Source organism: Abramis brama (assembly GCF_963993115.1).
Source record: "Abramis brama genome assembly, chromosome: 1".
Lineage (NCBI taxonomy): Eukaryota > Metazoa > Chordata > Actinopteri > Cypriniformes > Leuciscidae > Abramis > Abramis brama.
Window position 1 is genome coordinate 3,426,103 of NC_139963.1, and position 24,365 is coordinate 3,450,467.

General features: G+C 40.5%; 1 protein-coding gene across 1 annotated transcript in view; it reads right to left on the minus strand.

Annotated features, from left to right (window-relative positions):
* The window catches only part of LOC311090940 (uncharacterized protein), an 846,260-nt gene that overhangs the window by 774,764 nt on the left and 47,131 nt on the right, over positions 1–24,365 (minus strand). Inside the window, exons 12-13 of the mRNA XM_084126585.1 lie at positions 940–1,113; positions 532–705 (exon numbers count right to left, since the gene is read on the minus strand). Of these exons, the coding sequence (XP_083982711.1) occupies positions 532–705; positions 940–1,113 (348 nt within the window). The remainder of the gene's footprint in view (positions 1–531; positions 706–939; positions 1,114–24,365) is intronic.

Genomic DNA, 24,365 nt, shown 5'->3' on the forward strand with positions numbered 1-24,365 from the left:
GCGGCCATGAGATAAGTTGTTAAAAAATGAAAAAACGGATAAAGGCGCCATTTCTCGTTTCTGCTTATTTCATTTCAAATAGGAAATGAAATGGACGGAAGATACCCTGATTGACACGGTCCGTGTATCATCTGATCATTTCATTTCCTGTTTGGAATGGAATAACAAGAAATGAAAGACGGATCGTTTATTCGGTGTTTCGTTTAGTTTAATAAACGGAAAATGAGATTTCGGCTCGATTTCTAATTTTTCGTTTGTGGTTTACAAATCGGTTTATGGCTTTGATATTTCGTTTGCACATGTGGGCGGCGCTGAAACGCCCCTTTCATCTGATTGGTCAAACCGCTTTGTCTTCAGTACAGCCAGAATAAGAGTCCGTACGGCACACTCACATCCCACTTTAACCCCCTGTGAGCAATAGGGGAAACCCAGAAAGTGCACTGCTATAAACAATGAAACATAAGCCCTGCTGTCTTCACATAAATAAACTTCAGTCACACTGTAATTGCTGTACAGTATAATGATACTAACTGTAGTTTCTCCAGCTTGAATTGTGGGTTCATCATTAGATCACTGAGGTTTTTCACTCCAGAGTCTCCTAGTTTATTCCTGCTCAGGTCCAGCTCTCTCAGGTGTGACGGGTTTGATTTCAGAGCTGAAGTCACATCAGAACAACCTTCATCTGTCATATCACAGGAGCTTAAACTACATTAGCAGAGAGAGAGAAGAAAATAAGACAGAAGAAAAGAAAACTCTTTATTCTGTAAAGTCACATCATCTTCATAAGCAAATAAAACAGAGAGAGGAAGAGAGATCTTCATCTTTATTTCACCAGATCACAAAATACTAAGTTTGCACAAATACAGTGTTAAAGTGTTTTAGTTTAAACTGTTGAAGTGATTTTAAGCATTTTGATTCTTGTATGTGAATGTGACTGACCTCAATCTCTCCAGTTTACAGTGTGAATCCTTCAGTACGGCACATAAGCGCTTCACTCCAGAGTCTCCTAGTTTATTCCAGCTCAGGTCCAGCTCTCTCAGGTGTGACGGGTTTGATTTCAGAGCTGAAGTCAGGATGAGACTCTGTTTCTCTGTAATACTGCAATAAATCAGACTGAAGACAGAAAGAGAAAATGTCTCAGATCTATGATGATCAACTAACGTGTTCATCTTCATCCAGCAGACTTTTGCTGACAAATAAACAGGGATATCAAGGTAAAGGTAACATGGAGAAAGACTACACATTGTTCATTTAAATATACTACCAACACTGTAACAATACAAAGGTTGAAAGCTTTGATCTATTTATGTTAGTTTACACATTCATTTCATTTAATCTTTAAGGTTCTTTCATGTCAATGTCACCCTTGGTTTGCTCACTGGGTCAAATGTGTTTATGTCGGTTGTTTTCAGACACATTGTCTACTTGCTAAAACTTTATAGTAAGGTTTCATTTGTTAACATTAAATACATTAGTTAACATGAACCAATGATGGACAATACTATACAGCATTTAATAACCTTAAGTTTAAACATTTACTAATACATTTTTAAATACAAAAGTTTTCTGTTAACATTAGTAAATCCCCTGTGAACTAACATGAACAAAGAATAACTGTATAAACTAACATGATCAGATTAAGGACTAAAAGTATTTCCTTAAGCAGAAGACAATCAAACAAGTTTTGTAAAAGGTAGTTCATCTGCTTTAGTGCTGCACCGTGAGGCAGTGTCGGTGTATTTTATGGATGGCTGGATATATTTATTCATTTATAGACCTTTTTAATCTGTTCCTAACGGTTAGCAGACAACAATAATGAAAGCACATGATGTGATGATTCAAGTAAAGAGAATATGTTAATGAGATTCATGGTACCAGTCAAATGAAGAGAACTGGCATAATTTAAATTTATATTACATAAAAAGATTGTCATATTTATTTTGTTAAAGAGGTCAGCAAAAAAGTAAACAATAAAGCATTTCCTCTTGTTTTAGAGAGGGTCGTGCTATTCGTGTGAGGTGACAAATGATTAAGAGGTTAGTGATGTAGGCCTATGAGTATATTAGCCATAGAGAATATCAGTATATATTTGTAATAATTCATTATCACTATATCATATGTTTTGCTTATTTCAGTAATACAATTTGTGGTTGCCTCTCAGTGTTTTTCACAGGACTTTAATCACTAAAGACAAAGTGTTCTACATGTCCAATACAAGACATTAGATACACAACATTCAAGTTCATGCTCCTACTGAGCATAATGTACATGTACACATTTGGCAGACGCTTCTATCCAAAGCGACTTACATTGCATTTCAAGCTACACATTTACATTCTTATCAGTTCTTGCTTTCCCTGGGAATCAAACCCATGACCTTGGTGTTGTAAGCGCCAACGCTCTACTGTTTGAGCTACAGGAAAGCTTGACACAATGTACAATTCAATATTACTATATTTGCTATATAGAATTGTTCTGAAAGGAGAAGAGTCAAAATTATTTTTTATTTTTTTATTTTTTTATTTTATAAATCTGTTGAATGTTACAAGTTCATGAGATAATTAACTTCATGACCCTATAAGCATAGCTGCTTTATGTCCAGGGAAAAGGATACAGGTGTCAGAGCTGGTTGTACAGAAAAGAGATCTTAATATAATCAGCAGAGTAAAATAAGCTGATAAGTGTTTTTATATAAAAAATAATAGATCCATTATAAAATTAGGCTATATGCAGATCAATAAATGCAACTGGAAAAAAATGTAAATGACTTTGCAATTTATGCTTCTTTTAGGTAGTCTAGCTACTTTCATTTAATCTACATCTGTTGTTATTTGTGATGAACTCATGACAACACACTACAGAAAATATGATACACTAATGTTGAGAAGAGTCTTCTGAAGTGCGCTGACAAGTCTGTTCATCCAATGAAACCGAATGCCCCATGTTAACATAGGCGTGGTTTCTGAGCTTGACACTAAAGTATGTTAAACTTCTTTGAAATTGCGTCAAATACGCAGGAATATACACTTCAAAAACAAATCGCTTTATTATGCATACCAGTGTGTATACAACTGGTGAAACATACGTTTTTAATCATGGATCCGTGAAAAATGGCTGCGACGAATCTGTAGCCGTCTAACATCTGCTGGAAATCCAGGTAAAACTGGAAAAAAAATCTGCGTGCACGCGTGTTCCCCCAGTTAACATGATTAGGGCTGGGACGGTATGGATTTTTTCTTACCGCGGTTGAAAAGCAAGAAATTCCCGCGGTATAGCGGTAAACCGCTTTAAATCAACCCCCCCCTCCCGAGCCAAATCTGTCCATCTCACAGCACACGCACCCAGTTCTTGCGTCTAAATTAGTTGCTTAAATAAACAAAATAATCCTACAATAGTAGACATAAGCCCTTTAAATACAAATAAATAGCCATGTTTTATAAAAATGCTCACAAAACTAAATGAAAATGTTGTATGTAAGATAACGTTAATTAAGTTGTAGGTTACGTTTCTAATGTCACAGGTAGCCTAATAATCTCAAGGTTTACTGCTTACACGATTCTTTTGTAGTTTGGTGTACTAAAGTGTTGTTCTAAAATAAACATTCACGAGTGTACCTTATTACTTCTTCTCACTGCTGATTCCTGATGGTTTAGAGGACGAGTCGCCCGCTGTCGTTTCAAAGAATAGTATACGGCGAGCGCGTCAAGCATAAAATGCCTTGTCCACTTGGGGAGGCGCGCGCACAGTCAGAGAAAAAGAGATAAAAGCCCACCCACACTGACAACTGATTGGTTGACTTACCGAAACGGGCCAATCAGGATGCTCTCTCTCGCTCCCTCTCCCTCTCCCTCTCTGCCGTGCGCGCGCTACACGGTTTGGAACACAGTCTCTGTCTCGCATGCGCACTCTTGCTCGCTCGCTCTAGATTCCGGGAGATTTTAACTAGATTCCGGGAGATTTTAACTAATTTGCGGGCGTCATGGAGCCGCTATTAATATGCGGGAGACTCCCGGAACTTCTGGGAGACTTGGGATGTCTGTAGGTACTCTCGCATATAGGCCTAATAGTCAATACGAATGGAATGTTATTATGTGTCATGGAACATTGCGCTCCTCAACTCGCGAAAGGTCGGATGTGCTCCATCTTTTGATGGATTCAAGGTTTTCTAAACAAAACTTATGTAAGACACAATGTCATTAGACACAATCCATGTCATTAGAATCAATGTAATTAGACACAACGTGCACACATGTGCAGGCCAATGCTATTTTTTTTTTTTTTTTTGCGGTGATGACGGTGACGAGCTCAGACCCGCGGTAGGCATCATGTGACCGCGGTATTGCGGTAATGCGGTAATCGCCCCAGCCCTAAACATGATCCCCAGTTGATCCGTAACACCGGCACACTGAAGCTTTTTTTTTTTTTTTATAGTTCAAAGTTACTATCAGATTTAATGTTATTACCTTGACAAACTATACATCGTTAAAAAGATATAAGACTCAAGTTTCAGTATTTGACCACTATTGTATTCTGAGAAACTCATAGTGACAGTTATGTCTTAATTTGTGTCAGGAGTTATGTAATGAAAAAATGAGTCGATACCTTTAATTTGAATTATGAGCGTCAGCCGCTCCCATTCAGAAAAAACTCCTGTGCTGTCGTCATGACAACTCTTGACAAAACAACGTCCCTCAGGGCTTTAGCTCAAAAATGTGCAGATTTGGAGAAATATTGATAGATTCTCATAGATTTACATCAGATTTCTATAGACAGGAATAATATTTATTGAATTTATACCCAAATGCGTCGATGTAATCATTATGAGCGCTGGATACTCTGATGTACTGTGTTTTCAATTCATACCAGCAGCCTGAGGGCGCCCTATGCACATTTAAGCTGCGCCCGAAATCGAATACTTCCCTACTATATAGTATGCGGAAAACAGTACATGAACAGAGTAGTATGTCCGAAATCATAGAATTTGAAAAACAGTAGGCGAGAAGTACCCGGATGACCTACTACTTCCAGCAAGATTCTGAAGTGCGCATATGATGGACACTTTACTATCCCATGATCAGGGCCTGAAGTTAAAGTCCAACTGAAATCAAAATTGACCCTATTTAATTTGTTAGCGCATATTACTAGTCTTGTGGTGAAAAATTAATCCGTGCAAGTTAATACACAGAAAAAAATGGTTTGCCGTCGTAATCTTTAATCAAAGTCTGAAAAGTTACTTCCGGACTGGAATGGAGTTCCTTCTCTGACGACGTAGGTTTGACTGCATGGTTTGGGAAACGCTTAACCACTCCCCTCAAACCGTTAGTCTGCTATGAGCGAGAGATGGAGAGGAGGAGCGCTAGAGTAAAACCCTGCCCTCTGTTCAATATGCCTTTTCACTGGGAAATACGTCACAACACTGGAGAAAAGTCGTTTGCAACTTCCGGTTCACGCGGACTTTAACTTTTTTGACCACCCGCCACAGTGACTTTTTACCAGACAGTTTTTTTTTTTTTTGCCTCATAAAAGGTGAAAAAAAAGGAATTGCACAAACATTTGTTCTTTAAAGGGTTAGTTCACCCAAAAATGAAAATTCTGTCAGTAATTACTCACCCTCATGTTGTTCCAACCATGCAATATGATTGGAACTGACCAGTGTACTAAATCCATAAGTGTCAAGACAAATACAGCAACAAGCAAAGAGGCATTGACAGAGAGTCAAGAAAATTATGATGAGAAGAATTATTATTAATATTTCAGTAAAGTTCATTAAATCTATTCTGTTGTTAGTGTGGTCTTTAAACTTATGAACTGTGTATGGACTGACAAAGGTGTTACATGAGGAAGCAATTTGACAACAATGCAGTAAATATTTTAGGTGCATCAAAAAGCGTGCTCGTTAAGATACCAGCAGACAAGCAATCCAGCACAAATTAGTGCATAAAAGGTCACCAAAATGAAGTATTTGAACCTCATAATTAAATACAAAAGGAGGAGAAAAACTGCAAAAAGGTCCACTTTTTGAAAAAAAGAACCCCCCCTCTCAATAGGCTGGCTACGGACCTGACTTGTAAGAATACACATTTAAGTGTTGTCAAGTTATTAACGAGATCCATACAAGTAATAATAACTCTTAGAATACAGATATAGACCTAGTGCAGCTCGTATTAAAAACAAATCACACGCGGCTGTGTTGATGGCTGGGCAGCTGTTAGTTACAGCGTTCAGGAACCGTTAAGCAGAACTAAATTAATATTGTTATTACCACATATATCATATAAAGGCTAGATGTCTTAAGGCGGAGTCACTTCCGGCATCACCGGCGGCCATCTAACCACAGTGGAGCAGTGAATTAAGGTGAGTGATCAGCACGCACACAAATCCTCTTATCTCGCTGAAATCTTGATGGATTTACAAATGGTTTGGTTTCTTACTAACGCTATTAACGTGGCTATAATTCCAAATGCTTGAACATTTATGTTATAATTATTCATATGTATGCAGTGTCATAGCTACATCTCTGAGCAAGTTATGGTTATTTAAAAGTACATGCACCATGTTACGAGTGAGCGAGCACCCTGTGGTATGATGGCCGCCGTGTGCGGACGTCTATGGAGGAATTATTGGGTCAGATTTAAAACTAAAAGTCTAAAACTAAAAGTCTTAAACGAAAACTAAAAGTCTAAATTTGAAACTAAAAGTCTAAGTCGAAAACTAAAAGTCTAAGTAGAAAATGAATTTGGTATTTAGGATTGGGCATTTGGTATTTAGGATTGGGCATTTGGTATTTAGGATTGGGCATTTGGTATTTAGGATTGGGCATTTGGTCATTTAGGATTTAGGATTGGGCATTTAGGGATTTGGGATTGGGAATTTGGTATTTAGGATTGGGCATTTAATCATTTAGCCATTTAGGATTTAGGATTGGGAATTTGGGGATTTAGGATTGGGCATTTGAGGATTGTATGCAAATAAGGAGGCGTGGCCCAAATACTGGAGGCTGGGTTTGAAATGGCTGGTGCGCAGAGGCACCTTATGGACAGCAGAGGGAGCTCCCAGTGCTAAGGAGCACTGTAATGAAACCAAACAGAGCGAGTGAGCAGGGCTGGAGCGAGGACTGTACTTTATGTAAGGGATAATGTATAGCGAGGCGGTTGTTATAGCGAATAACAACCCCGACAGGCTGAACTTGAATCAGCCTGTCGTCGGGGTTGTTATTCACTATAACAACCGCCTCGCTATACATTATTCCACTTATTACATGGCTACCTACAAAATACATAAATAATTTGACACAAAATATTGATTTAAAAAGGAGTTTAAAAACGATTGTATTGCTTCCGCTAAAGAAAATAGTCCGTTCCGCGTCCATAGCAACGCTCTGTTTTTCATGGCAACGGTGTGTTATACTTCGCAGCGGTCTGTTATTCTACATTGGAATTCAACCAAGCCAAGTAAAAAAATATATATATATTTTAATTAGGGCTGTCAAAGTTAGCGCGTTAATAACTAATTTTTTTAACGGGCGATTAACGCAGCGCATATTTTCTGTTTGACCCGTGGCCCAACCCCTAGTTGGAGAAATGGAGATACACAGTGTTGGCAACTTAGCGACATTGCAGATCCCTTTAGCGATTTTTTTTCCTTCAACAAAGCGCCCAAACCTTATTTAGTTTCTGAGAATCTACCGGTACCGCCGGTACTGCTCTCTCAGCACGCGCGCGCGCGCCTCTCTCTGGCCCCGTTTACACTGCCAGTGAAATGTGACCCAATTCCGATTTTTTGCTCACAAGTGACACAGATCGGATGTGTTCGATGACAATGTAAACAGGAAAAAAACGCATGCATTCGGATATTTCCAGATCGGTTTCAGGCCTCATTCATATGTGGAAATAAATCGGATATGTGCCAATGCGACTGTCATGTAAACAGGCAGATCGGATTTTCTGAGGCATTAGGCAACGTCTCCGCGGTTTAATGACGAGAGAAACCCCGACGCACATCTGCAAAGGGACGGATGGCCCGACGAAACGTTGTCATCGTAGGAGAGGAATGTGGAGAGGGGCACGGGAAGTTTTTTAACATGATTGTAAATTTAACGAAAATTTTTGTTCTTTTACATTTATTCATTTCAAGCAATTAGTAATTTATTTGTAATAAACGCTTTAAGTGGGCTATTTAAATTTAAAAAGTGCTAGGACTATTTACATGTTCAATTATATTTTTAAAACATACGCGCAGATTGTGATGTAATATTGTGTGTGCATAGAAAGAATTTGTCCGCAGCCGCTCAAAAAAGAAAAAGAAAATTGTTCACAGCTGCTCTACTCCTGAGCGCAACTCCACTGTCAGTGTTGTGTAAGTACAGGCTCTAGCAGTTTTTTTTGGTGTTAATTTCTATTTCTTGTCGCTGTGCAGGCTCTTTATTGTATAACAGTGAATATGTGCCGTAGATCGGTCCGTTGCATTACGAATGAAAGCAGTATCAATAATGTCAAATATGTGATGTGCAGTCAAGTTCGGCTGTGTGTATGTTGTTTTAACGAGTGTTCTCACCGACACGCTTGTGATTCGTGGAGTTTTAACGAGTTTTATAGACATTGTTTCTTATTCAAAAGTGGTGTTTGGCAACTTTGCATATCGCAGAGCATGAAACATATTTTGTGTTCGTCTATTTGTGCAAGAGAATTTAACCCTTTAAGCATGCGCGATATGTTTCAGATAGTAGCCTATGGCAAGTGTAAACACATGAATCGGATATGGGTCACAATTTAAAGAACGTGTAAACAGACAGTCAAAAAAATCGGATATAGGCAACAAATCAGAATTGGGCATCAAGACCTGCAGTGTAAACGAGGCCTCTCTCTCTCTCTCTCTCTCTCTCTCTCTCTCTCTCTCTCTCTCTCTCTCTCTCTGCGTCTCGCGCGGAGGAGCAGCGCTTTAATTCAGTTAAACAGATATTATGTTGCTTCTCTAATTTTACAAATATACACGGATATTGTCTTTAGCTTATGTGTATTTGATTTCACCAGACGACGGCTCGATTATCAGAATTTTTGTGCAGATTAACGTCTTGGAAGGGAGAGCTGGTTATGTTTATTGGGTCGCGTTTCAGTCACCATTTCAAATTCATTCCGTTGTTTGACAACAGAAACAGTAAAATATACTGAGAATTTAGCTTCATCAAAATGGGCACAGAGAGAGACAAACTACAATGTAATAATAAATGCTAAATGTACATTTGACTGCCCTGTCATGCAAAAATCTAAACATTTTTTTGTTAGTAAATTGCTCAGTGCAAAGAAAGAGAAGTAATGGGAACATGGTATTTCTTTGTTCTTTCTACATGTGTCTAATAGACATTAACAAGTTCTTTGAAAAAACATCTATGACCTTTGAAACATGTCTCGTCTTCATGCTCTATTGACTATGGTTTCAATAATAAACATACATTTGCATAAAGCATCTATATTTATCCATGCCCATGTTGATTAGAGTATTACTGTCACAAATACAGCCTCTGTGGTTCCCTCCGATCACCACCAGCGGGAACCATCTCCTGAGTATTAACTCTTTCCGAACTCCATTTCCCATATGCCCGTGCCTGGGATTGATCACCTTCACAGGTGTCACTCATTATTATGACTATTTAAACCAGCTTCTCCTACTTCTCCTCGCGAAGTCTTGTTTTTGCCTTGCTGACATTTCTGAGCGTTTTTTCCCCGTATTCTGTCTTGCTGATTATTGACCTGGACTGTTTATCGTCTCTGACCCATTTCTGCCTGCCTACCGACCTAGTGCTTCGTTTATCTGGATTACCCCTCTGTCTGTCTGCCGCCTGTCCTGATTATACTTCTGTTTTACGACTACGAGTTACGATCTGTCTACGTTGTTGCATTTACTGTTGTTTGACCCACGCCTGTTTGACTAACCTTTTGGTGTATCTAATAAAGCTGCATATAGATTCCAATCAGCCTGAGTCTCCGTTACAGAAGACTTCGCCACACACAGATCCAGCGGCTTTCCAGCACCTCTCCACAGAGCTAAGCGCTCAAGCCTCTGTCTTGGCAGTACACCAACAACAGCTCGTTCGTCTCACCTCACTCACGGAGGATCTGGGCAAGACGCTTCAAGCCATCCACCCGTTACTAGCTGAACGCAGAGTCCCTCCGCCCAGCCAGCCACCATCAGCCGCCGTTTCCACGCCACCGATCACCGCTGCCAGTCCACGCTTGGCGTTTCCCGAGAAGTTTGACGGATCGCCCTCCAAGTGTAAAGGTTTTTTACTCCAATGCAATATGTTTGTAAAACAACAACCATCGCTATATCCCACTGAGGACAGTCGCATAGCTTTTGTTTGCTCCTTGCTCACGGGAAAGGCTTTAGACTGGGCGACCGCAGTTTGGAATGAGGATCATGCTACGTTTCCCTCCTTCACTCATTTCCTGCAACGCTTCAGGGAGGTGTTCGAACATCCGACGGGCGGAAAAGAGGTTGGTGAACAGTTATTAGCACTTCGACAGGGAAAGAGCTCTGTCGCTGAATATGCTTTAACGTTTCGGACACTCGCTGCTCAGACTGGCTGGCAAAAATCTCCTCTTAAATTGCTCTTTCGTAAGGGATTAAATACCGATCTGCAATCCGAACTGGCATGTCGGGATGAGGATAAAACTCTCGATCAGTTCATTGAGCTGGCCATACGGGTGGATAATGTGGTGAGAGTTCGACATCCCTTCCGTCAGTTTCATTCAACTGTTGCACAGACGTCTGAAACCGAACCCATGCAGATCGGAGTTACACACCTCAGAACGGAGAAAAGAGAGAGACGCATACAGCAAAACTTGTGTCTCTATTGCGGTCTTCCGGGCCACATGAAATCCAACTGTCCCACTCGACCCTCACGCAGATCCACTATGGTGAGTAAATCTGCGATTCAATCTACCAGTTTTGAAATACCTGTGTCAGTTGAAATTAGTGGGCTAACTATCCATACTAATGCACTCATAGACTCAGGAGCTGCTGGTAATTTTATGGACATGTCGTTCGCTAAAACTCACCATATTCCTCTTGTTCCCTGTGAATCTCATGTGGCAGTGGCAGCATTAGATGGACGCCCATTGGGTTCCGGTCAGATACAATTCATCACACAGGCTATCTCACTCACCAGCGGAATCCTGCACACAGAAACCATACGCTTCTTCATTTTCCAGTCTCCACGCAATCCGATCATCCTGGGTCTCCCCTGGCTAGAATTACACAATCCCAGCATCTCATGGACGGACAAACAAATTAAGCAATGGTCAGATCTCTGCCATCAACATTGCCTGCCTCCATCACTTCAACCCACATCTCTGAAGGAACCACAATCTACACAACTCCCAGAGGTATACCGAGATTTGGCTGAAGCCTTCAGTCAGTCCAAAGCCACTCACCTACCACCTCATCGGTCCAGTGACTGTGCTATAGACTTGCTACCAGGTACTGTTCCACCCAAGGGGAGAGTGTTTCCACTATCTCAACCTGAATCAGAAGCTATGCAGGCATATATTGATGAGGAATTAACCAAGGGATTCATTCGTCCCTCTACTTCACCAGCATCCGCAGGATTCTTTTTGTCAAAAAGAAGGATGGGGGTCTCCGTCCGTGCATCGACTACAGAGGTCTCAATGACATTACTGTTAAGTTCCGCTATCCGTTACCGCTGGTTCCAGCCGCCCTCGAGCAGCTTCGTAAGGCTAAGATCTTCACTAAACTTGATCTGCGCAGCGCTTACAATCTAATTCGCATCCGGGAGGGTGATGAGTGGAAGACCGCCTTCTCCACGACGACTGGGCACTATGAATACCGGGTAATGCCCTTCGGCCTGGCCAACAGTCCCTCTGTCTTTCAGGCGTTCATCAACGACGTGTTCCGGGACATGCTGAACCGTTATGTCATAGTCTATATTGACGATATCCTCATTTATTCCGACTCCTTGGAGGACCATATGAACCACGTTCGTGCTGTATTGCAACGTCTGATCTCCCATCAGCTATACGCCAAAACAGAAAAGTGTGAGTTTCATCAATCCACAATATCATTTCTGGGCTACATCATCAGTGCAGGCGGGATAGCTATGGATGATAAGAAGGTTCAGTCAGTCCTTAATTGGCCCCAACCAAGAACGCTTAAAGAGATACAACGCTTCCTAGGATTTGCCAACTTTTACCGAAGGTTCATCCGAAATTTCAGTTCAGTTGCAGCCCCATTAACTTCCATGACCAAGAGGGGACAACAACGTCTATCTTGGACTCCTGAGGCCATCAAGGCTTTCCAGAACCTTAAGGAGAGATTTACTACAGCCCCCATTCTGCATCACCCGGACCCGGACCGTGAATTCGTTGTGGAGGTGGATGCATCCAACACGGGTCTCGGTGCTGTCCTCTCCCAGCGTCGTGGTGAGCCGCCCAAATTATATCCATGTGCTTTCTACTCACGTAAACTCAATGCAGCCGAGCAAAACTACGATGTAGGAAACCGTGAGCTTCTGGCCATGAAGGCTGCATTCGAGGAATGGCGTCATTGGCTAGAGGGCTCCAAATTTCCCTTTTCCGTACTCACCGATCATCGAAATCTCGAATACCTCAAATCTGCCAAAAGACTCAATTACAGACAGGCACGATGGGCTTTGTTTTTCACCCGCTTCAATTTCACCGTCACCTATCGACCTGGCTCACGCAATACCAAGGCGGATGCACTTTCACGTTTACACGAACCTTTCACATCTCCGACTACCAACGAATCCATCATTCCCACTTCCATAATTCTCGCACCAGTACTATGGGACATCATGACCGAGATCTCGGAAGCCCACACCAGGGAACCACCACCAGCTGAATGCCCACCAGATCGCACCTATGTTCCGCAGGCATTACGTCAGAGAGTCCTTCAACAAGTCCATACCTCTCTCAGCTCTGGTCATCCAGGCATCACAGCCACCGTGCAACTTCTGACCAATCGCTTCTGGTGGCCGTCCTTACAGGCCGATACTATTCAGTACATACACAATTGCCAGATCTGCAACACTACCAAGTCCTCACATCAACTACCTGCCGGCCTTCTTCAACCTCTGCCTATACCACAACGACCATGGTCCCACATAGCCTTGGATTTCGTTACGGATCTGCCAGCTTCTAGGGGTCACACCACCATTCTCACAGTCATAGATCGATTCTCCAAGTCCTGTCGCCTGATCCCTCTACCCAAGCTACCCTCCGCTCTAGAAACTGCTGAAACCCTCTGTGAACAGGTCTTCAGGTTCTATGGTCTTCCTGAAGACATTGTATCTGACCGGGGCCCTCAATTCACCTCCCGCGTTTGGTCTGCCTTCTGCAAGATGCTAAATATTAATGTCAGTCTAACGTCTGGATACCATCCTCAGGCCAACGGCCAGACCGAACGCCTGAACCAAGAACTGATCCGCTTTCTTCGATCATACTGCCACCGCAACCAGTCTGATTGGAGCCGCTACCTGTTATGGGCCGAGTACGCTCAGAACTCCCTTCGCAAGCCTGCCACTAACCTCACCCCATTCCAATGCGTGCTGGGATACCAACCACCACTCTTCCCGTGGTCCGGCGAGCCTTCCAACCTACCTGCAGTCAATGCATGGATCCAACGTTGCGAAGCAACCTGGGACGCAGCTCATGTCCATCTCCAAAGAGCTGTTCGTCGAACCAAGGAACAAGCGGACCGCCATCGACGTCCCAATCCGGTCTACCAACCCGGCCAGTGGGTCTGGTTATCCACCCGTGACCTCCGCCTCAGACAATCTTGCAAGAAGCTCAGTCCCAGGTTCGTAGGTCCCTTTCAAATCACTAAACAAATCACACCTGTTTCATTCCGTCTATCTTTGCCTTCTGAATACTGTATCTCACCCACTTTTCATGTCTCTCTGCTCAAGCCTGCTGGTGGACCGAGAGGAGCGGAGATCCAGGAGGAGGCTGGTGACCAGAGGGCTCCCTCCATCATCATCGACGGCGAGGAGGTCTATCAGGTCAAAGAGATCCTGGACTCTCGTCGCCGGGGTAGAATTCTGCAATACCTCGTGGATTGGGAGGGGTATGGTCCCGAGGAACGCTCCTGGGTCGACGCTGTCGACATTCTGGATCCCTCACTCACCACTGACTTTCATAATGCTCATTCTGATCGACCTGCCCCAAGGCCCAGAGGTAGACCCCGGCGACGGTTACCTCCTCGTGTCAGGAGCCACTCGCAAGGGGGGGGCTCTGTCACAAATACAGCCTCTGTGGTTCCCTCCGATCACCACCAGCGGGAACCATCTCCTGAGTATTAACTCTTTCCGAACTCCATTTCCCATATGCCTGGGATTGATCACCTTCACAGGTGTCACTCATTATTATGACTATTTAAACCAGCTTCTCCTACTTCTCCTCACGAAGTCTTGTTTTTGCCTTGCTGACATTTCTGAGCGTTTTTTCCCCGTATTCTGTCTTGCTGATTATTGACCTGGACTGTTTATCGTCTCTGACCCATTTCTGCCTGCCTACCGACCTAGTGCTTCGTTTATCTGGATTACCCCTCTGTCTGTCTGCCGCCTGTCCTGATTATACTTCTGTTTTACGACTACGAGTTACGATCTGTCTACGTTGTTGCATTTACTGTTGTTTGACCCACGCCTGTTTGACTAACCTTTTGGTGTATCTAATAAAGCTGCATATGGATTCCAATCAGCCTGAGTCTCCGTTACAATTACAAACTTGAAAAGTATTAATTTAAGGTATATTTAGAACAAATAAAAAAATGTGCGATTAATCACGAGTTAACTCACGACAATAATTAAAATTTAAAATTAAAATGAAAAATTTAAAATTTTAATCGATTGACAGCCCTAATTTTAATGCAACGCATCAGAAAAAACAAGGTTAGGAAACAGTAACTGTACGTTCACAATGCCGGCGAATTGAGCCGAATTGAGCTGCAAAGAAGCTCTGGCCGCCCTGTCAAGGACGCTTGTCAAAAAGTACGGGGAAGCTTGTTGACGCTTGTTGACAATGACAACAGTTGTTGATAGTGAGTGCGCGCGCGCAGATCTATTGTAACAGTACACAGTGATATTGTGAAAGCCGTGGCAAGAGACAAGCTTCTTTATTACTATACCTGTGCTGTGTGCTGTCTATTACAACGTATGCTTAAACAGGTGGTTCCTATCATTATCGGATTAATTGCACAGTTTAACCATCATAGAGTGAAAGTTTATCATTTGCATGTCAGTTTAACAAGGGCGCGCTTTGACAGGGCATATATAAGAACGAGCAGAGAGAGAGAGCCCCGGCCGCGCGCGCACTCACTATTAATAATAATAATAATAGTTATTCTCGTCATCAGACCGATAGCACTCCTTTCACTGGTGACTTTGTGTGTAAGGCCACAAAAATGTTACAACGCTGTCATTAAGTTGAAGTTATCACATTATAAAGTACAGTCCTCGCTCCAGCCCTGCTCACTCGCTCTGTTTGGTTTCATTACAGTGCTCCTTAGCACTGGGAGCTCCCTCTGCTGTCCATAAGGTGCCTCTGCGCACCAGCCATTTCAAACCCAGCCTCCAGTATTTGGGCCACGCCTCCTTATTTGCATACAATCCTCAATCCTCAAATGCCCAATCCTAAATCCCCGAATTCCCAATCCTAAATCCTAAATGGCTAAATGATTAAATGCCCAATCCTAAATACCAAATTCCCAATCCTAAATCCCTAAATGCCCAATCCTAAATCCTAAATGACCAAATGCCCAATCCTAAATACAAAATGCCCAATCCTAAATACCAAATTCATTTTCGACTTAGACTTTTAGTTTTAAATCTGACCCAATAATCCCTCCATAGACGTCGACCTCCATTGGCCAGCAGCGCGCACAAGACATCTAGCCTTTATATCATATCTATGGTTATTACTGGTAAAGTTACCGGGTAGGCTACCGGACATTTTCTCACCGGTTCCCAACTCCCAACATCTGTGCAACTGTCATTGTACTGTAGCCTATGTCAGCATTGCATTATCTCATCTCATCTCACCAACAGTTTAATACTTAACTCACACATTCAAACGTAGTCAGAGAAGGATAGTCTCATCTTTCTCTCCGACCACATATACGTTCCGAAACACTCAAACTGCGCTGCTTTCACAGATGCTTTCTTTACTACTCCAGTAATGTGCCGCCACATTTTTTAGCTAAAATCCAACGAAATGGCTGACTTTGTTTAAATGTCAAAGAACAACAGTTGCAACAAAAAAAAAAAAAAAAAAAACGCAAAGACCCGGCCCCTTTAGTTACTGTTGCTATGTCCGACAAGCTACACCGCGCTCACGCCAAACCATGATCTCACGCAATGAAAAACATCGCGCAGCAGAGACACTGACAACACGCTGACAGACAAGACAGTCCAGGTTACTTTTGATATTAAACAAAGTCTCAACGTTAAAATTTGGTAATTTTTAAAGAAATTTAGACTACCGTAACCGTTTTTTGGCTCTGTAATGTGTCTTGACAGATCGCTGTGGTGCCTCAGTTAAAGCTGCTCGTGAACCGATCATCTCTTCCTTCTAGTTAATTTATAGCATCAAATAAACATGAATGAACATAAGAAGTAATGTAGTTTTAACTGCGGAAAGATGTCAGTAGGCTTACTCAGTACCAGGCCCGGTTCTACGGGGGTGCTTGAGGGTGCTAAGCACCCTCAAATAAAAGTGAAAGCACCCTCAGATGAAAAATTATTAATAGCACACATAAACGAGATTTTGCCGAAAATAAAACACAGACGGATTTCACACTCTTGCCTATAATAGGATAGCCTACACAAAATAAATAAATTAATAAAATTAAACAAATATATATATATTAAATAAATTATTTCGTTATGCTTTCATGTTTAATGCATTGTAGTTGTCCTTTCGTGATCGCGATACGCAAAAGGTGAAGCTGTCTCTGTAATTGCCCACTTTGCTTGCGTGCGTGCTTCCCGCTCAGAAATTTTGTTAGCTGACTTTCTGAGACGGGGCTTTAGGTAACGTTATGTGTGTTGTGTAACGTTAAGCTAGCGCAGCTTCTTGGTCTTTTGCTGTCAATTGTTTTGAACTGCTTGTCGTTGTTATTGGAGTTGTCATAAAGAATATAGCAGCAATACCTTGGTGTAATAACGTTACTGCAGCAGTGCTTTATCAATATGTTTATGCATAACGCTAACAATGAATGACTGATTGGGTGTTGATGTGTTGTCATGGTTGTCATATTGTACAGACCCGGCATTCAGCGCTAGTGCATTATGGGTAATTGTTTGTTGGGAGTTGATTTATGCGTTATTACAGCAATATGGTTGGGGTTTGTGTTAGTTAAGTTACGTGTGTTTATGTTCAAGTTAGGTTGGATGTTCTTGGTACATTTTCTGCCTTGTTATGTAAAAATGTGTCTCTCACCGTCATGAAGAGAGACGTGAGTAAGGCAGTGACTTTTGGCCATTCCAGGAGTGTTCAATTGAAGTTGAAGCCGGTTACAACAAGGGTATCACCACAGTGTAAGTAGGCTATGTGTGGCATGTTTTAATGTTTTGCAAAGTGAAGATTGCTGCTTGTTTACATGCTATTCTATAATTTACTGCCAGATCGTATATTGTTTAACATAACAGCAATTACAGTAGTATTGTTGTATACAACATCCCCAATTTTGAGATACTATGTTTCAGACTGATGACTGAGCTATTTCCTACGATTATGTAAGCAGCACCCTCACTATATTCAGAAGCACCCTCAGTGATTTGGTTCTAGAACCGGGCCTGCTCAGTACACTCTGTTTTTTCAAGTTCAAATCCTCCAACGTTGAACTCTCCTGACTGCTTTGTCGGACAAAAAAAGGCGGATTCAGTGGATTATGATTGGCCAGATCGCCTGTCAATCAAACTCCCCGCGAAGGGTCGATTCTCATTGGCTGCCTGCCAATGTGGCAGGTAGATTGACAGTGTTACCCGCCAATTGCAGAATTCACCCGCATTTGGCGTGTGGTCGGGTGTTAATTTCAGGCCCTGCCCATGATGCCACGGGAAAGGAGTTGTCATCGTTATATTCGAAAATGGCAGAAAATGGAGACGCGGCTGTTTTCAAGTGTAAATACTTTACAAAACACTTATTGTTTCTTTGTGGTTAAATTGTATTTGTTTAACATCATATAAGTAAACGATTGACTTGTTAAAAGTTTAAATAATGTAAATCGAGGGTACAATTTTGTGAATTGGCTGCAAAATTGACAATTTTATCATTATTATTACCGAACAGAACGAGCTAATGCCTGTCAGCTAGTTAACACTGTTTTATTTAAACAACGACGTTGTTTCTCAGTTAAATGATAGTTACAAAACTTTTATTTTTTATTTTACAGCGATTTTATTTCTCCTTTACCAGTGTTGATATGTAATATGTGTTGGCTACGTAGCAAGCTACTGTTATCAAGTGTACCTCAACTTGTCCATGTAACATTAATATTAATATAATAATATAGATTGACCATGGTTCATCACTAATGTTAAATTCTGTGTTGATTTTGCAGGGGCTGATGAACACACCTGTGTTCTTGTAGAGTGGAGAGTGGCTAATGAAAGAGAGGAAAGAAAAGAAAGAGCGACGAGAGCATGAGGAGAGACGAGAACAGGAGGCCAGAGAGAGGAAAGATTCCTTCAGCTTTTAGAAATAATTGCTAAAAAAAAAAATAATAATAAAGAAAACAAATGTTACACACTCTCTTTCCATTTATTTGTTAGTAAGTTCATTTTGTCATGCTGTTTTAGCAAGTTTTATTACAAAACACTTAATTCCCAGGGATTTACAGTAGTTAGATTGTCAGTTGTAAAGTGTTTAATATGTGGAATTGAGTAATTAATATTTTTAAAGTGTGTTGTGTGTGCACTTATTTTGTGGCAGATTCCAGATGGTTTTTGAAACAAGCAAATTGCAGGTATATCTGAAAAATATGAGTGCCGCACTATAGAGAAATACCCACACACTCCAGACACCTTTAAAATGTATTTGCTTTATTTTCGTATATTATTTAACTTTTAAATGGATACAGAATACAAAGCTTAAAACAAAATCACAAAACTTTGGCACAAAGTAGTATAATAGAGCTTAAAGCACCACCAAAAGCAAAAGTTTTAAAACGTCGTCTTGAGGGAAGAAAGTGAACGTCAGCAGCTTCAGTAAGGTAACCTTCACAGGTTTCTACAAGATCTAAAGGGACTTTCTTACTAACAATCTCATTTGTAGGGCATCACTTTAAAATAATTCAAAATCTGTTTCTTTAAAAGCATGTGTACAAGATAGTAATTTTTGGATTTCCACTTGAATTTTTCCTACCCAAATTTAAAGTAAATAATTTGTAAAAAATTAAGCTCAAATATATGATATGTAGCTAGAACACCAGCACCTCGATGTCCTTTTTTTCCACCCATGGTCGCAATCAGTGACTGGATGGACTACCGTGAAAGTCGGAGGTCGGGCGGAGGTCAGCTCCATCTTTAAAATATAGATGAAGAATTGGCGCAGTAGGTTGTAGGGCTCACAATCTGTAAACGTGTTTATAGTTTTTTTGTTTTCTGTGTTGGCTTATTTATAAATATAATATGTATGTATGTATTATATGTATATGATCCATTTCTTATGTGTGTGTGTGTATATATTATATATATATATATATATATATATATATACACACACACACACACACACACACACATTTATGAATACTTAAGATGTAAAAGCCTCTAAGTGCCATCTGAAATTTTCTTCTAGTTTGATCATTTTTATCAAGCTTGTATGTTTATGTTCAGTTATTTTACTTTAATGGCAATGAAAAGGATCTATTAACTGTCATTAAAGTGAAATTACTGAACCTAAATATACAAGCTTGATAAAAATGATCATTTTAGAAGAATTTTTTTTCTATATATAAAGAAGTGAAATATATATTCCTCAGTGTGTTACCCTACATGTGTATATATATATATATATATACACACACACACACACACTGCTTGTGATATTGCCATCCATGAATGAATCAACAGAGATACACACACGCATACTATTGATTCATTCATGTTTATTCATTGATGGTAATATCACAAGCAAATACATCACTTTTTCCTTACCAAAAATCAACATCTGTCATTGTTCACACAGGGTGTCCGCGGATCCTTAAAAAGTCTTAAATTAGATTTTTAAAATTTAAGGCCTTTAAAAGTCTTAAAAAGTCTTACTTTTACTTATAGACCGCTGTCGGTAGCCTAAAAGAGGCCTAGAAATAGGGTTTCGTTCCACCAAGTGGGGCACTAATTTTTCTTTTGCTCAATATGTTCTACGTTAATAAAAGGTATCCAAGCAAAAAGTTCTCCACGCATTATCCTGCAGTTAATGAGAAATTGTAATTTATTGGCGCACTATATTGACTGCGTATTGAGACATAAAACTGTTGAGCTAGATTTTCAACCAATCAGCATCGAAAATGTAAGTAGGTCACAGCCGAAATCAAGCCAATATCACTACGCACATGTAAACATGGAGGAGGACGTAAGCAGCGCATCTTCATCTGATGGCGATCAAGCTCGATTAACACCCGTAAAGTGTATTCTTCATGTCGGAAAAGATGGTGGGAAAGGCTCCGCAGCCCTTTACTGAAGTCTGATGGGAAAAAAAAAAATCAAGCAATGTGCGTAGGAATGGCTCAAAACGTCAGACACTACGGAGCTAACGTTAGCTATTGCTAATAAACATGTTGCCCTCCTGGACAAACCAGTCTCTGATGTCCCAACAACAACAACTATGGAACGCATGAAAAAGTGCCATAATCATGTGACATTCTGGGGATTTTTCAAAAGTGGGGTTGCAGCTTAATAGTTTAATTGACTGTTTAATTTTATTACTTTCAATTGTTCTGGCTCTGTGTGATTGAGAGAAAAAATGCTTAAAAGTAATATAATAAATAAATGAGCAATACTCACGTCAGTGTGTTGAGTTGACAGTGTTTATCCTGCAGTAGAGCAGCGATCTGATTCACTCGTGTGTCTCCTAGTTCATGTCCACTCAGATTCAGCTCTCTCTGGAGTAACGGGTTTATACCCACAACTCTATTCACATACTGACAGGCTTCCTCAGCAGCAGGACTCACAAACCTGCAGAAGAGGCAATTCAGGTATCAACTAATTGTCCACCGCATTACAAAAAATGATTGATACGATAAAAAACGTAATTATTGTTTTAAAGACAAGCTTAAGTTAGTTATTTAGATGTCAAATTTTTCTTTAAACATTTAAATACACAAATAAATATATATTTAAAAGAAACTAGAGCAACACTCAGTCCTAAAGCAAACATAAGCATAAGAACAGAAAGGTCTCACAGAGCAGAAGGGCAAAAGCTCACTAGATCATGATTTTCAGTATGAATACAGAGTGTGAAATTAAGATCTTTCTGTCTTTAAAGCAGGAGGAGTGAGAAACGTCAGCACAGAGAAAACTGGCTTGTGAAACTGCATGTTTGAGAACATCTGGAGACTCATAGACCTGGTGTAGAGAGATGCAGTGAATCTGGGCTTGATGGAAAACTATTATTGTTAATTATCAAGGTATACTCCTGAATGTCAGCACACATATACTGACCCATAATGTCTATTTGACCTGTAGCTCGTATCACAACTAAACTGTGTTGACGGTTATCATCATCATCATGACAGAACCTGCAGCATCTGATCTGATCTTGATCATTTTGATGCAACAAATTGTACAGCTTATTATATAACTAAAATAATATATTAGTTATGAATATTTAGCCTGCATATAGCTAATTTAGTTAATTATTTGATCCCGTCTCACCTCAGTGTCTTCAGTTGACAGTCTGGATCCTGCAGTAAATCACTGAGCTCCTTCACTCCTGATTGTCCAGGATCATTTCCTGTGAGATCCAGCTCTATCAGGTGTGAAGGGTTTGATCTCAGAGCTGAAGCCAGAGCTTTATAACCTTCTTCTGTCACACTGCAGTTAGAGAGTCTAGAACAGAGAGGAAAACATTCAGCTGATTAATCAGTTAAACCTGAACAATATAAATCCTTAAACTGAATTTAATGTATTGAAAGTCAGTTGCAAAAACTGACAATTGAATATGGAGGCAAACAAAAGGCTCAGTGAACTTTAATATGTTACACATCAACATCCCTTTCAAGATTGCAATTAACTAAAACTCTACAACTCTGAAAGTCTATGATCTGAAAATGGTCGGAAAATTAGAAAATTAAAGTTTGGGAATGGCCCAATAAAGTCCAGACTTCAATTCCATTAAAATGCTGTGGAAGGACTTGAAACACAGCTCATGCTGGAAAGTCTACAAATGTCACTGAGCTGAAGCAGCTTTGCAAGGATGAGTGAGACCAGGGGCGCAACTACCCAGTGTCAGAGGGGTATGAAGCAACAAATTTGGCGAACAATTTAACAATTCTTTGAGTGGTGGAGTTGAAACGGATTACATGCTTATTTCACAGATAAGAATAAAATTTGAAATTGATTCAATGGTTATTTAGAGATTTACTTGGCTTTTTCAGCCACACTTCAGAGAACTTTAGAGCGCTAATGTCTGTTAACATGAATATTTGAAAGCCTCCAAGCACAGACATCACACTTTAAATTAGGGCTGCACGATATTGGGAAAAAATTACATTGCGATATTTTTTTTCCCAACGATATATATTGCGATATTGCGAGCCATCAATCCAGGCTATAAGACTGCTTTAAAACTTTCACAGAGACTGCAAACAGAAAGCACAAAGCCTTTCTTTAAAGCGAATTTCGTTTTGTATTAATTGTATCTTAATTTTAATCAGTGTTTCATTATCCAATTTCCTAGATTTAATAAATAAAAAGTAAATATAGCAGACAATAGATAATCACGACACGGAGGCGCCAGCGCCTGAACTGGAGCTTAAGCTATCATCCATGAACCGAAACTCAGCGTATAAGGTAGCCTACTCGCCTCACACACCTTAAAAAAAAATAGAAATATATCTATTATCTACAGAAATCTCTACTTTTAAACAGAACCATTCAAAACAACATAAAACTATGTAATCCGTATGAAATGTGCATTTCTCTCCGGCGCGTTCACTACTGTGAAGATCGCGAGTCAATATCGTCAACTTCATCTTTGCAGCCAACACAGAAAACACTTGTTTATTAATAAACAATTAAAATGTCTCATTGCAATATTTTACATACTTAACAGAGTTTGTGCTAAATACAGTGTAATCAGACTTTAGCCATGAAAATGTCACAAGTAACAGAAATAAGCACAAATGTCAGAGCATGTCAGAACACCTCCAGGGCCAGAAAACACCTCAGACCCCAGAGGGTTAAAGCACCACCAAAAGCAAAAGTTTTAAAACGTCGTCTTGAGGGAAGAAAATGAACGTCAGCAGCTTCAGTAAGGTAACCTTCACAGGTTTCTAAAAGATCTAAAGGACTTTCTTACTAACAATCTCATTTGTAGGGCATCACTTTAAAATAATTCAAAATCTGTTTCTTTAAAAGCATGTGTACAAGATAGTAATTTTTGGATTTCCACTTGAATTTTGGGAATTTTCCACTTGGGAATTTTCCACTTGGGAATTTTCCACTTGAATTTTTATTTTTTATTTTTTCTGAGGTAAAATGTATTGGCTAAATGATATTTAACTTATTTGAGAAATTACACAAAAGCTCTCGACAAAGGCGTGATCTGCGAGCAGCTGACCGAAGACTCTGAATTGTGAGCACGAACGACGTAAAAACGCAGACGAATGCGGAAAGAAGAACTAAAAACATTGCTCTAAGTGCAGTCAGTGGAATGGGCTCTTTAACTTTCCGCGCTGATGTGACCACGCATGTTACGTGACAATACCAACCGTAATACCAGTACGTCCGGACTCCATTCATATTACCCGTATTCATACTATATAGAGCGTACTTTTTTAACGGTCGCGAAGTACGTTCTAATTTAAATGTAGTACCTACTCCCATAGTACGCGATTTCGGACGCAGCTTTAGTCCATATATGGAACACATGAAAAAGTGCCATAATCATGTGACATTCTGGGGATTTTTCAAAAGTGGGGTTGCAGCTTAAAGCTACACTGTGTGATTTTTACCCCCATCTAGCGGTGAAATTGTATATGACTACCCAGTGAATATTAGTTTCTGTTCCTCTCAATTCCGAGGGCGTTTTAACTCCTACGGTGGCCGTATTATTCCAAGATTAACATGGCTTCCAGGGGCCCGTTCTTCGTACGTTGCTTATTACATCCGA